The sequence below is a fragment of the Mus musculus genome, chromosome 15 (genome assembly GCF_000001635.26).
Source record: "Mus musculus strain C57BL/6J chromosome 15, GRCm38.p6 C57BL/6J".
NCBI lineage: Eukaryota > Metazoa > Chordata > Mammalia > Rodentia > Muridae > Mus > Mus musculus.
The window spans coordinates 73,331,124-73,344,458 of NC_000081.6; the positions used below are offsets into that span (position 1 = coordinate 73,331,124).

Below are 13,335 nucleotides of genomic sequence, written 5' to 3' on the forward strand. Positions count from 1 at the left end.
GCCCATCTGTCTATGTAAGGCTGTCACATACTCTGGACATATTCTGGAACTGGAGTTACAGAGAGCCGCGAGCTACCATGTAAGTGTTGGGAACAGAACCCAGGTCCTCTGGATGAGCCATCTCTCCAGTCGTTATGGGAAATCTTAATAAGTACATCATATAAACAAAATGTTAATCTCATATAAGAATTACTGTTTCTCATGCAACAATAGTTTTATGAATAAGGAAAAACTTTGTGCAGGGGGAGGACACAAAAAAGATTCTCTATCCAACTGTTTATTGATAAACAAGGCAATATTTCAGCAACTCCACTTTTACATATCTCAATCCTGTCAGCGCAGACCAGCCCTGTCAAGTTCCACTTTCTGAGACAGTATCTTCTGAAAGAGCAAACTATAACATCAATACCTTAAAAAAAAAAACAAAAAAACTATGAGATGTTCTATAAATCAGTCATAACTAGTTTGCTCTTTTGTATAGATTAGAATGTGGCAATTTTAAATGCCTACAAACCTACTGCTCTAACACTTACTATGCTGAGTTCAAGAGACAGCTGCCTTCAAATACATCAACAAGGAATATGAAGTTTCTCCTGGAGCTATGAGAATGGCCATCTCTTTCTCACCTGCCTCCAAAAGGAAGCCCCACAAAAAAACAAAAAACAAAAAACAAACAAACAAAAAAAGACAAATGTGTAAGCTGTGTAGAAATCAGATTGACTCACATGCTGCACTTTGTGTGCAGGACATACAAAACACAGTGTACTGTACTGTCTCTTTAGTGATGAAGATGAAGGAAAGTGAGCGATCTCTCTAAAATTTTCAAGCCAGGGTTTCTCTATATAACTCTGGCTGTCTTAGAACTTACTCTGTAAAACCAGGCTGGTCTCAAACTTACAGAGATCCACCTGCTTCTGCCTCCTAAGTGCTAGAAAAAAAGGCTTTCTAAAGGAACCTGACATCACCATTAATATCAACAAAAGAAAAAACTAGGTTTGTTTGTTTTTTTTAATTAATTTATTTATTTAGTATATGTAAGTACACTGTAGCTGTCCTCAGATACTCCAGAAGAGGGCATCAGATTTTGTTACAGATGGTTGTGAGCCACCATGTGGTTGCTGGGATTTGAACTCAGGACCATGGGAAGAGCAGTCGGTGCTCTTAACCACTGAGCCATCTCGCAAGCCCAAAAAAACTAGTTTTTAAAACTCAGCAATATGGCTCAGAAAATAAGAACATTTGTTGATTTGTTTGATCTTGCAAAGATCCTCGGTTTGGTTCCCAGCAAGGCCTATAATTGTCTATAATTCCAGTTTCAAGGACTGATGCCTCCTCAGGTACTACAGGCATATGATACACTAGTATATATATATATATATATATATATATATATATATATATATATATATATATATATATATATGTAAAACATGCACACATTTACAAATTTCTTTTCTAATTTAGCAACTAATTTAAAGCTTTATACTTATTGAGGAATTTTTTTTATTATGGTCTACTGCTATTAATAATACAATAAAAGATATTCTCAACTATCTTAGTCCCCATATTATTGCTCTGAAGAGAAACCATAACCAAGGCAACTCTTCATTTTTTTAAAAAAAAAAAGCATTTAGCTGGGGGCTTGCTTTCAGTTTAGTTTAGTCCATTATCACCACTGACGAATGCAGGTAGGTGCTACTGCTCAGCAGAAGAGAGACTCTGGGCCTGAAATGGGCTTCTGAAACCTCAAAGCCCGTCCCCAATGACTCATTTCTTCTAATAAGGCCACGCTTCTTAGTCCTTCTAATCCTTTCAAATTGTGTCACTCTTTAGTGACTAAACATTCAAATATATGAGCCTATGGGGGGGGCCAGTCTTATTCAAACTACCACATCAATGTTCTATTTTATATCTGATGTGTGCATGCATTGGTGTGTATGTGTACACATGTGTGTATACAGAGGCCAGAGAAGGATGCTGAGGATCTTTCTATGTTGTTCCCCACCTTAATCCTTTTAGATCAGATCTCTCTCTAAACTAAAAGCTCACTATTTTAACTACATTAGTTAGCAAGAGAGCTCCTGGGAGCTATCTGCCTTTCTCTCCTGTTGCTCTATTCCCCCAGCACTTTAGTTACAGACACCATCAGCTATGCCTAGCTTTTAGCATGGATATTAGGGACTTGAACTCAGGTCCTCATGCTTGCCCTGCTACCCACTGGGTCATCTCCCAGACCTTTAACCTTCTCTACTTAAGACAAAAAAGAAACAGAAGGAAAGGAAAAAGGAAAAAAAGGAAAAAAGGGAAGGGAAGGGAAGGGAAGGGAAAAGGGAAAAGGAAAAAGGAAAAAGGAAAAAGGAAAAAGGAAAAAGGAAAAAGGAAAAAGGAAAGGAACCATTAAAAAGTGGTTAGAAGTGGGCTGGAGAAATAGCTCAGTGGTTAAGAGCACTGACTGCTCTTCAAGAGGTCCTAAGTTCAATTCCCAGCAACAACATGGTAGTTCACAACCATCTGTAATGGGCTCTGATGCCCTCTTCTTGTGTCTGAAGACAGCGACAATTTATTCACATACATAAGATAAATAAGTAAATCTTTTTTTTTTTAAGAAATAGTTATAGGTACAGTGAAGAAGTATGTGCTGTTCTGTGCCATAGCAACAGTGCAAGCCATGCTCTGAGACTCAAGTGGATGAGTCAATCAGTCAGGTAGCTTCCTTTCAGACCTCTCAGCACTGAATAGGAGGTCATGATCAATACAAGGAGTGACAGAGGGGTATGGAATAGAGACAAGAAGTATTAGACATGGTACCAGAAGAAACAAACAAAATATCAAGAGTCGTGGACTGCAAGAAGCCAAGATAGGTTCATAAGGAAGATAGAGTCTCATCAAGATAGAAAGAACATCTTCAGTCTGCAGAGCTCTGTGGAACCAGTGCAACACCTGGGAAATTCCACAGGACTAACTACATTCCGTACAAGGTTACCCTGACACAAAGGGCCAGTTAGCTGACCTCAGCCCCAAGTTACAATTTTAAATCCTGTGTACTCAATGGGGTTTTCCAATAGGAAAGGAAAGGAATATAGACTAGCCTTAGTGAATGTCTTAAATCAAAGGCCACTTGTATACCTCCTCCTACCAAACCCACGAGTCCTTCCACTACAAGAAGCTGATGCTCTTAAGTTCTCAAAGACACTCATGTCTAACTCTGCTAATTCTATATCAGTATATGTATACCAACATTACTCACCCCAGAATATCACAAGTGCCACATCACCTCCTTGCAGCTCAAGCATGCAAGCATGCTGTCTCTTGTTAAGTCATACACTCCATGCATCAACCCAGCTATAATCACACTTTAATGCTCACCTAATATACCCTTCCTTAGCTCATCTGTCAGCTGTAAGGCCCTGCAAAGCATAAATTACTCCTTACACTAGCATTTATACCATTAACACACTATAGGTAATTCGATTCCACTGGGTGCTGTCCCCAGTGACCCTGTTAAAGGGTCACCTTCATATCCTTGCATCTCATGGGCACTTACAGGAGTCCACCTACAGCATATCAGGCACAGTGAGAAGCTTAGCCCAACTTTATAATGAGCAATGGGGTAAAGTAGGCTTCTATCTAGGCTTGGTGTTCTATGGAGCAGAAAATGAATTTGGCCACATTTGGTCGTGTTGCCTGAAGAAACCCAAAAGGACCTCAGCCTGTGTTACAGTAACAAAGTGTTCCACACTACAGCCTCTTGACAAACCATAGAGGTTTACGCTCTAGGAATCAGTCAAAACAGCAGGCATACAGAGATTTCACTGTTTTCCACCTTTTTGCTTTTCCATCACACTTCTACACATGCCCCATCATATTCTTCACTCTACAAATTGCTTACCAATTCCTCTGGGTAGCAAGTAACACAGTGAATATATAAGTCACAAGTTTCTAACTGTGCTACTGACAATGCATACTCAGTAACCCAATGAGTTAATCTGAAAACCCAAAAAATACTTTGCCCTGGAGGACTCCAGTACTGTTGACAATTGCTTATTGAAGAACACTTTTGTGCACTGTATATTCAGTTGCTGATTTCTGTGCCCAGATACTTAGTTACAGCTATTCAACCATCTTCTGTATCTATGTTGAATAAGTTATTCCTCCCCTACCCCCAATTATCTCTGATTGGTTAATAAAGAGTTGACCATTATGACTGGGCAGAGAAGGCAGGACTTCCAATCCTAGGGAAGGGCCCCAAAGTGAGAGAAAAAGGAAAAAAAGAGGTGCCCATGAGGCAAAAAGTCCAGGAGGAATCAAAGGACAGGGTGCCAAGGGATTAACCATGAGAACACACATGGAGCCAGAGCAAGACTCAGGCTGCAAGTTACATAGGGCTTGTGGCTGGGAACTAGATAGCTTAGAGGGTTAGAATAGATGAATATCTGCCCAGTGACAGTGCTTAAAGTTTGTTAATAAACTTAATAGGTTTTGTGTCAATTATTTGGGCACTAGAATGGAAACAGATATGGCTTTCATCCTTAAAATACAGTGTACAACTACTTGGCAAGTAATGTGTTCTCAAAACACAGTCCTGTTGCTGTGCAATGCTCCCATAACCCCCCCCCCACACACACACACACACACACACAAATACAGACAAAAAATTTCTGGAACACAGGAATTTTGAAGAGTAGTTTTATGAATCTGCCACTGAAATTAGCTAAAATCAACTTTTAACTTCTTAGCTTTATATGCCTTTAACCATCTAGGCCTATGAAACATAAAGCCTTGCTTGGCTACTCTGAAACCTCCATTTCCCTCATTATGCCAGGTTTCAAAACCAGGAGTTTTCTGGACTAAATCCTCATAATAGATACCTTTGGAAAGGAGTATTTAAGGATGAAAACAGGGCAATGTTCATGACCAAACTTTAGCACTGGGTGCATGCAGTCACTCACTACTAATGGGTTGTTGAAGGTGAGAGCAGAAAGTAGAGACGCAAAACAGTATTCACTGAACATCTTTCTAGCTGCTGTCATTCATGGTATACCACCAGCACAGGGCGAAGGTAGCCCACTGAAACCAAACACCTTGTAAAGTACAACAAACTATACACTAATAAAATGAACCAATCAACTCACACAGGATGAACTGTCTTTCATTCTACCTTAAAAACACATAATCTTGAGATGGTTGTTAATGTGAAGAACTAAGCTAAAAATAGAAACTACCATGTGCATACTGTCATAACTGGCATCTCCCTAATTATATGTTAGTGACAAGATTCTCACCCTCTCATTTTTTTTTCTTTATGATCTTGTCTGGTCTGATGTACTTGCTAATCTTCTATGTAAAACTGCTAGAAGTAAGTGATGACATCCCCTTTCTGCATGCTCACTCTTTGCTGGATATCAGCTCACTGAATCCACAGCACCCACTCACTATGTGTATTATTAGGAACATGATGAGCGATAATGTCAAGTGAAAGGCATAACACATGCAAACATCAGCTAATGTGTGGGAAAGGCTTCCCTATCTTCTCATGCTTATTACTAGGTTCCTTACTAGAGAAACTACCAAAAGCCCCTATTAACACTGCAGACTGTATTCTATTTCTAAGATGGGCAGTGACCTCACCTCAATGTGCTTCTCTTTCCTTCCTTCCCTATCTCACTCACTCTGCTAACTATCTCAAAATAAGGGTGCAGAGCTTCAGAATTCTTGACACCTGGCCCAGAAGTCTATCTAAAGCTCCCTCTAAAGCAAAGAACTTTATCTCTGGATGGCATACAGCAACTGTATTAGTTCCCTGCTGGTGCTATAACAAATCACCACAAATGCGAAGACATAAATGACACATAAGTATTATGTTTGGGGTTTGGAGAGCACAAGTCTGGAAGAGTCCTGTTGAGCCGACTTCAGGTACTTGCATTTAAGTCCCCAACTCACTGAGGCTTAGAATAGAAACTAGCCTTGAGTTGGCCAGAATCTCCCTGCCCAAGACTGGTTTCAGGTGCATATTTTACACACCAAAGCAGACCTGGCCTGTAGATTCTCAAAGCACCCCTCAATTCCTAACTGGCATACCCTACCCCCAACCCTGAACTTTCCAGTCCAGAGGCTTAGCTGTCATTCCCCCAGAGGCTCTTTGCTATATAACACAGACATTTTTTTCTTTCTCTCTCTCTCTCTGTCCCCCCCCACCTCTGTGCACTTTCTCTCTTTCCCCTTTCTCCTTTCCTATGGCGACTTCCCTGACCTCCTTCCTTGTGACCACTGAACTCACCTACCCAAGAGCAACTTCCGAATAAACCTGCATTTATATATATTTTAATCTGGTTTGACTTGGCTCATTTTACTGGCTGAGAAACAACTTATCAAAGACCACAGTGATAAAGAATTCCCTTCCTTCATGATCTGCCACCTCACACTCTCCTTAGCACAACTTTTCTTCTACATTCTTCTTTTCCTTTTTTTTTTTTTTTTTTTTGTTCTTTTGGTTTGTTTTTTGAGACAGGTTTTCTCTGTGTGGCCTCGGCTACCCTGGAACCTGCTATTGATAAGGCAGGCCTATAACTCAGAAATGTACTTGCCTCTGCTAGAATTAAAGATGTGTGCCACCAATGCCAGCCTACTTTGTTCTTAACACTTTTCTCTTCTCTTCTCTTCTCTTCTCTTCTCTTCTCTTCTCTTCTCTTCTCTTCTCTTCTCTTCTCTTCTCTTCTCTTCCTCTCTCTCTCTCTCTCTCTCTCTCTCTCTCTAATTTTTATTATATATTTTTCTAATATAGGAGTGCTCTGTCTACATGTACACTTACATGGAGGGCATCGGAACCCATTACAGATGGTTGTAAACCATGTTGGCTCACCATGCTGAGAATTGAACTCAGAACCTCTGGAAGAGCAGCCAGTGTTTTTTGGCTCTGACTGTCTTACCCGCCCTTTCACCTTTTTCTCTAGAAAAAAGTCCAAAGTCTAGGACATGTGGAATCATTTCTAATCCCAAATTATTTGGACTCATAGAAGCCAGCATTCAAGAATCATCACAAGAAAGAAAGAAAGAAAGAAAGAAAGAAAGAAAGAAAGAAAGAAAGAAAGAAAGAAAGAAAGAAAGAAAGAAAGAAAGAAAGGAAGGAAGGAAGGAAGGAAGGAAGGAAGGAAGGATGGATGGATGGATGGATGACATCTTGAACTCACACCCACCTGCTCTTCTAACAGAAAAAAATTATGCAGTTCTGACTGGTGACGTATCAGAGATGATACCCAGCAAACACTGCAAACCTTGGACTGCTCTCAGAATATCTGCAAGGTCTGTGGTGGAATTCAGGGGACCAGACCCAAAGTTCCTCTCCCACTGGAGCCTTTTTTTTTTAATTAGGTATTTTCTTCATTTACATTTCCAATGCTATCCCCAAAGTCCCCCATACTCTCCCTCCCCACTTCCCTCCCCCCACCCTACTCCCACTTCTTGGCCCTGGCGTTCCCCTGTACTGAGGCATATAAAGTTTGCAAGACCAATGGGCCTTTCTTTCCACTGATGGCCGACTAGGTCATCTTCTGATACATATGCAGCTAGAGACACGAGCTCCGGCGGGTACACTAGCAAGATTTTGCTGAACGGACCCTGATATAGCTGTCTCTTGTGACGCTATGCTGGGGCCTAGCAAACACAGAAGTGGATGCTCACAGTCAGCTATTGGATGGATCACAGGGCCCCCAATGGAGAAGCTAGAGAAAATATCCAAGGAGCTAAAGGAGTCTGCAACCCTATAGGTGGAACAGCAATATGGAGCCATTATTTTTAACACAGCACAACTCTGTTCACAGAACTCATTACTCATATTTTCTTACATATTCTCTCTTGGAGCTAGAGAGATGACTCAGAGGTTAAGAGCACTGACTTCTCTTCCAGAGGTCCTAAGTTCAAATCCCAGCAATCACACGGTGACTCACAACCATCTGGAATGGAATCTGATGCCTTCTTATGGTGTCTGAGGACAGCTACCGTGTTTTCTCTTCATCTCCCTCCCCCCACCCTCTCTCTCGACACATATACACTACCAAGCCCCACACCCCTCTAGCCACTGAAGTGTTTTCCCATTCTAATAAGAATGCAGTCACCAAGTGCTATGATCTAATGTTGGCCACTCAAAGTCCTCTAAAGAAGTGCAGATGCCTGCAGAGGTCAGAAGAGGGCAATGAATCCATTAGCTAGAGTTACATGTGATTGTAAACCAGAGCTGTATACACTCCATTTGGCCCTATATTGATTTTATTTATGTATACTATGCGTGTTTGTGGGCATGTATGTACAGGCAAGTGCCCATGGAAGCCAGAGGAGGGTACTGAAATCCCAGAAGCTTCTGAAGAACGGCAAGCTCTCTTCAACAGTGAAGCTCCTCTTTAGCCCTGTTCTTTGCATTCTGAAAGCAGACACAAACCACTCTTCTTCCCTACCTATGAAAGTCATAGATGCCATCATCTACTAGAAAGCAGTTTCATCTACATTAAAAAGTCTTACTTAGCCTAGCAACCTAGCTAGGTCTTCTAGATAGTGTAGTATAGCTTCTAGGCCAGTTGTTGCTGCTTCACCAATCCTTCACATTAACAGAAACTCCCCTTTCTTTAAACAATATGAACCTCTGCTGTTTCTAAAACTGCTCTAAAGTGGCAGCTTCTCTTCTCGCAACTTTCACAGAACCTGGATTGAGTTTTGTCTTGAGGGACTATTATGGCTGATGTGATCTTCTACCCAAGACATTAGAATTCCCTCCTTATTAGCAATAAAGTTGCATCACTGTCGTATCACTCTTGTGTTAACTGGAATTAGGCTTTTTATCTCTTAGAATTTCCCTTTGTATTTACAACACAGCACTGTCTGCTTTTTGTACTATCTTGGCTTTCCATACGCCCTCCTCACAAATGGCTTAAGCCATTTCTAGCTTTGGATTATAAATGCAAGTCTTCATTTCACTTGTACCACTAAAGGATGACTAACTAGCATAATTTCAGCAGTATTACATTTCAGAGATGGGAACCCAGAGAAGAGAGAAAGTATGTAAAGGAGATAGCACATACACATAACTTATCTATTAAGTTTGCTTTCTTTAGAACAGCAATATGAACTAACCAGTACCCCCCGGAGCTCATGTCTCTAGCTGCATATGTATCAGAAGATGGCCTAGTCGGCCATCAGTGGAAAGAGAGGCCCATTGGTCGTGCAAATTTTATATGCCCCAGTACAGGGCCAAAAAGTGGGAGTGGGTGGATAGGGGAGTGGGTGGGGGAGCGGGTGGGAGACTTTTGGGATAGCACTAGAAATGTAAATGAAGAAAATATCTAATTAAAAAAAAAGTTTGCTTTCTTATCCAGGTGTGGCTCATGGATCCCTAAAAGCATTTACACAAACATCAAAGATCAACAGAATCCATCATAGCACATAGAGAGAGACAGAGAGATAGAGAGACAGAGAGAGAGAGAGACAGAGAGAAAGAAAGACAGAGAGAGGCTTCACTTTCTTCGGGGCTCACTTTGTCCGTGCTCATTATACCATGTGAAAGTTCTCAGAAAGCTCTGTACCGTCACCTTTTCACGTAATTGTTCCTCTTAAGGCAACGTCTGTCAGAATCCTGACTGGACAGTTCATCTGGTATCTGTTTCAGAGAGACGAGTGGTTTCCTTAAGCACTCTAAAGATGCTCTTCTGGCATTTCCCTCTTCCTGCTGTTATACGGGGAAACTAGATAATGGGTGTACTTTCTTCTAGAATTCTTTCTTGGGTTTGGAGGATATAAAGTTTTCTTTGTCACTATTCTAAAATATCACTACAATGTTCTTGGATTAACAATTCTAATACTGCACAGTTTTGGCTAATGTTTCCTGTTAGGAACTGACCACACATATATCTCTAGGATATCTGCTTGAAGTTCTGAACAATGTATATGCTACCTGCCAACAGGGGTGCCTCAGTTTTTAAAGGCTGAACAAAATAACATGTCAGAACTATTTTTAATCACAGTTGGATGCACAACTTGCACCTAAGTGTGATTACATTTTGGGCACTCACATATTTCTCAGATGCCCAAGTGCCCATCTTACAGGTCACACCACCACGAGACAAGAGACTTCCTCATACTGAGGTGCTATATACAAAGCACTGTCTCTAAAACCTTCATATCACAGATATGAGTACCTCCCCCAACATCATGCTCCTTTAATCAACACAGTCCATCAATAGAGTGGTTGTACAAAGGTAACAGAGAAGTATAACATTAAAAAAAACTTCGCTTTAAATCTATCAATTTCTTTATTTGAACAAAACAGTATAGGAATATAAATGAACTGATTTAATTGTGGTTAAAAAGAAAAAAAGGAGAAAGATTTGTTTAAGCTAACCATATCACTAGAGATTCCTGTTCTCTAAGAATAAATACAGGTAAAAGGAGAGTGGGAAGAGGAATCTTCAACACCTCACCAAAACAAATGCCTCCTAGAAATCCACACTGACTCCATTTTCTAAATCCTTATGCTACTTGCTCACATCTAACTTTCTGAAACACACTTTCCCCTCTGCCTTGCCAGGCTCCTCCCTAAGTCTCTAGCTCTCACACCCTTAAAAATCCAGGACCTTTGCAGTGGTAGCTCCTTCAAGCTTCCCAGCACCCCATCAGCCTGTGTACAGTACACCCTAGAAGAAAGTGCTCTACACTATGCCATATCTCTGACCTACAGATTCTAAGCTGTAAAAGCAAGGGCTTGCTATGGTTAGTGCCTAGGGTAGGGATACTTCTAGGATGAAGGGCTAGTCAAAGATCGGTAGACAGCTAGAGCATCCCAGAGAGGAGCTAAAAGATCACAGCAGTCTCTTCCTCTTCCTTTGTCTGCTTCCTGGCTCAGAAATGGAACAGTTTGCACCATGTGCCTCTACTATGTTATGTGGCCTTGGCAGAGGCTTAAAGCAACAAGACCGCTTTCATTGCTAGAACCTAAGAACTAGGAGGTACAATCAACCTTAACTAATCAGAAATTTTATTACAGTGTGAGAAAGCTGACTAATATAGACCTTTTACATACCCACAACATTTTTGAAACACATTATATATTCAATGGTCTTTAAAGAAATTGTTCTATCTGAAGATATAGGAATACTCCCAAATTTACACTTCCTAGAAAAAACATTTTATTTTACAAGGTAAGAGGTTATTTCAATTACATTGGTTCCCTGTACCTTTCCAAGGGTTAAAATAATTAGGTGGAGCGGGGCAGTGGTGGTGCACGCCTTTAATCCCAGAACTTGGGAAGCAGAGGCAGGAGGATTTCTGAGTTCGAGGCCAGCCTGGTCTACAAAGTAAGTTCCAGGACAGCCAGGGCTATACAGGGAAACACTGTGTGTGTGTGTGTGTGTGTGTGTGTGTGTGTGTGTGTGTGTGTGTGTGTTGGAGGGGGGGGGAGGCGGACATGACAATAACAACAACAATAATAAACAAATAATAATAATTTTTTAAAAGGGGGGCTGGAGAGATAGCTCAGTGGTTAAGAGCGCCTACTGCTCTTCCAAAGGTCCCGAGTTCAAATCCCAGTAACCACATGGTGGCTCATGAAATCTGATGCCCTCTTCTGGAGTGTCTGAGGACAGCTACAGTGTACTTACATATAATAAATAAATAAATCTCTTTTAAAAATAATTAATAATAATAATAATGTGGGAAAACAAAAATTGCAGTATATGATTAAAATGAGATTTAGTTATTATTTTCCTAAGAAAACAATACTTACATATGAACAAGGTCCTACTTGCCAAGTGCTGGGAAATCAAACAGGGCTCACACTATTAGGCACTAAACACTTCAATCCCTAGCCAGTTAAGTGTAAATCAGAAAGAAAAGATTAACATTTCTGCAATATGTGAAGTTAAATAAGACATTAAATAAAAACTATTTTGTCTTTTACTTGGGGGATAGGGCGTTATATGCTTTTGAAACATAACTATTTACAGATGTCATGTGAGAAGACATACTTACCCTGACATCAGTAGCATCTCCATGCCTGATAATACTGGCCCAGGTGGTTGGCTCACTACTGCTTTCAAAATAATGAAAGACCTTTAATACTCGTTCCATTGCACCAGGGGACCGTTCCATGCCAGTACCCAGGTGAGTCTTAGTACTCGAACTTGGTGTGTGATTCAAGTTTGGGTCAAGATAAGCAGCTGCCATTCTTTTGCTAGATGCTAGGTATCTGTCATATTCTGTTGGGGAGGGGGAGGAAAAAAAGTATTTTCAGTGTAAAATAAATAGCAATTACAATCTGACAATCATGTCACCAACACTGTCTTCTAGTCACCATTCTGTATGTGCAAAGTATTTAAGGAGAATAGGGACTTAGCACACCACACAATAACTGGGTTCTCTCTCTACTCTCAAGGCCTGTTATAGAGAGCCATAAATGCCTACTGAAAAATTTTGTTTAAGGACCAGAACTCCTATTTAATAATGTCAAAACTTCACTGACTTATTTAAAAATAATACAATGGCATACCCCTCTTCCCTCTTTTTTTTTAACCTACTCTTTACTTGTAGGACTGTATCACTGCAAGAGCAAACTTACTAGTTTGCTGCCTACTTTTCAGAACTTAAGCAAACATTCTTTTCTCAAATAAAACTTTCGGCTTTATGCACACTAAGTACTGGCAACTAAAAACAGTAAAACAAGGGGAGCTGAGGAGATGGCTCAGTGGGTAAGAGCACTTTACTCTGCAGTCATGAGTACCTGAGTTCAAATCTCCAGCACACAAGTAACAAGCTGGGCACAACTACATGTGCCTTTAACCCTGGCATTAGGAAGCAGAGACATGCAAATCCCCTGTGCTCACTGGCTGGCCAAAGGGTCACCTTTTGACCCTTGAGAGAACCTCTCTCAAAACAGTAGGGTGTAAAACAATAAGAGAAAGACACCTGATACCCTGCTCCCGCCTCTGCATTGCAATGTGCACAAACACCTGCAGCCACACTGTTCAGATATGGTGTCGCTTCTATTCCTGACAGTGGACTTCCTGTTCCTCTGGTTAACAATCTTTCGATCCCCTTTTCCAAAATGTTCCATAGGCTTTAGGTATATGTACAACTGTGTTGTAGATGTATCTGCTGTTGGGGATCCCACTCAGAAACAAAGAACTAGTGACTGATGAACAAGGGAAATTTAGCCTCTCCCAGGGATAAGGCCCCCTTACTTATCTAATACAAAATAGTCAGTCCTGAAATTATATATATACAAGCCACACTAAAAAGACTCAGAAAATATAATATGTTATAGTAATAATAAAAAAAGAGGCCATCAATCTGAGGGAG

At 40.7% G+C, this 13,335-nt stretch overlaps 1 protein-coding gene across 35 annotated transcripts in view; it reads right to left on the reverse strand.

Moving 5' to 3' along the window:
* Ptk2 (PTK2 protein tyrosine kinase 2) overlaps positions 1–13,335 on the reverse strand; it is a 218,719-nt gene that overhangs the window by 126,022 nt on the left and 79,362 nt on the right. For 34 of the 35 annotated variants that reach the window (XR_003951347.1, XM_030248328.1, XM_006520427.4 and 31 more), the window contains one exon: positions 12,010–12,236. The exons of the other annotated variant lie outside the window; for it this stretch is intronic. Coding sequence is in view for 32 of the 34 variants with exons in the window: in XM_006520416.3 (XP_006520479.1) it covers positions 12,010–12,236 (227 nt within the window). In the remaining 2 variants the exon portion in view is untranslated. The remainder of the gene's footprint in view (positions 1–12,009; positions 12,237–13,335) is intronic. 35 annotated transcript variants of the gene reach the window in all.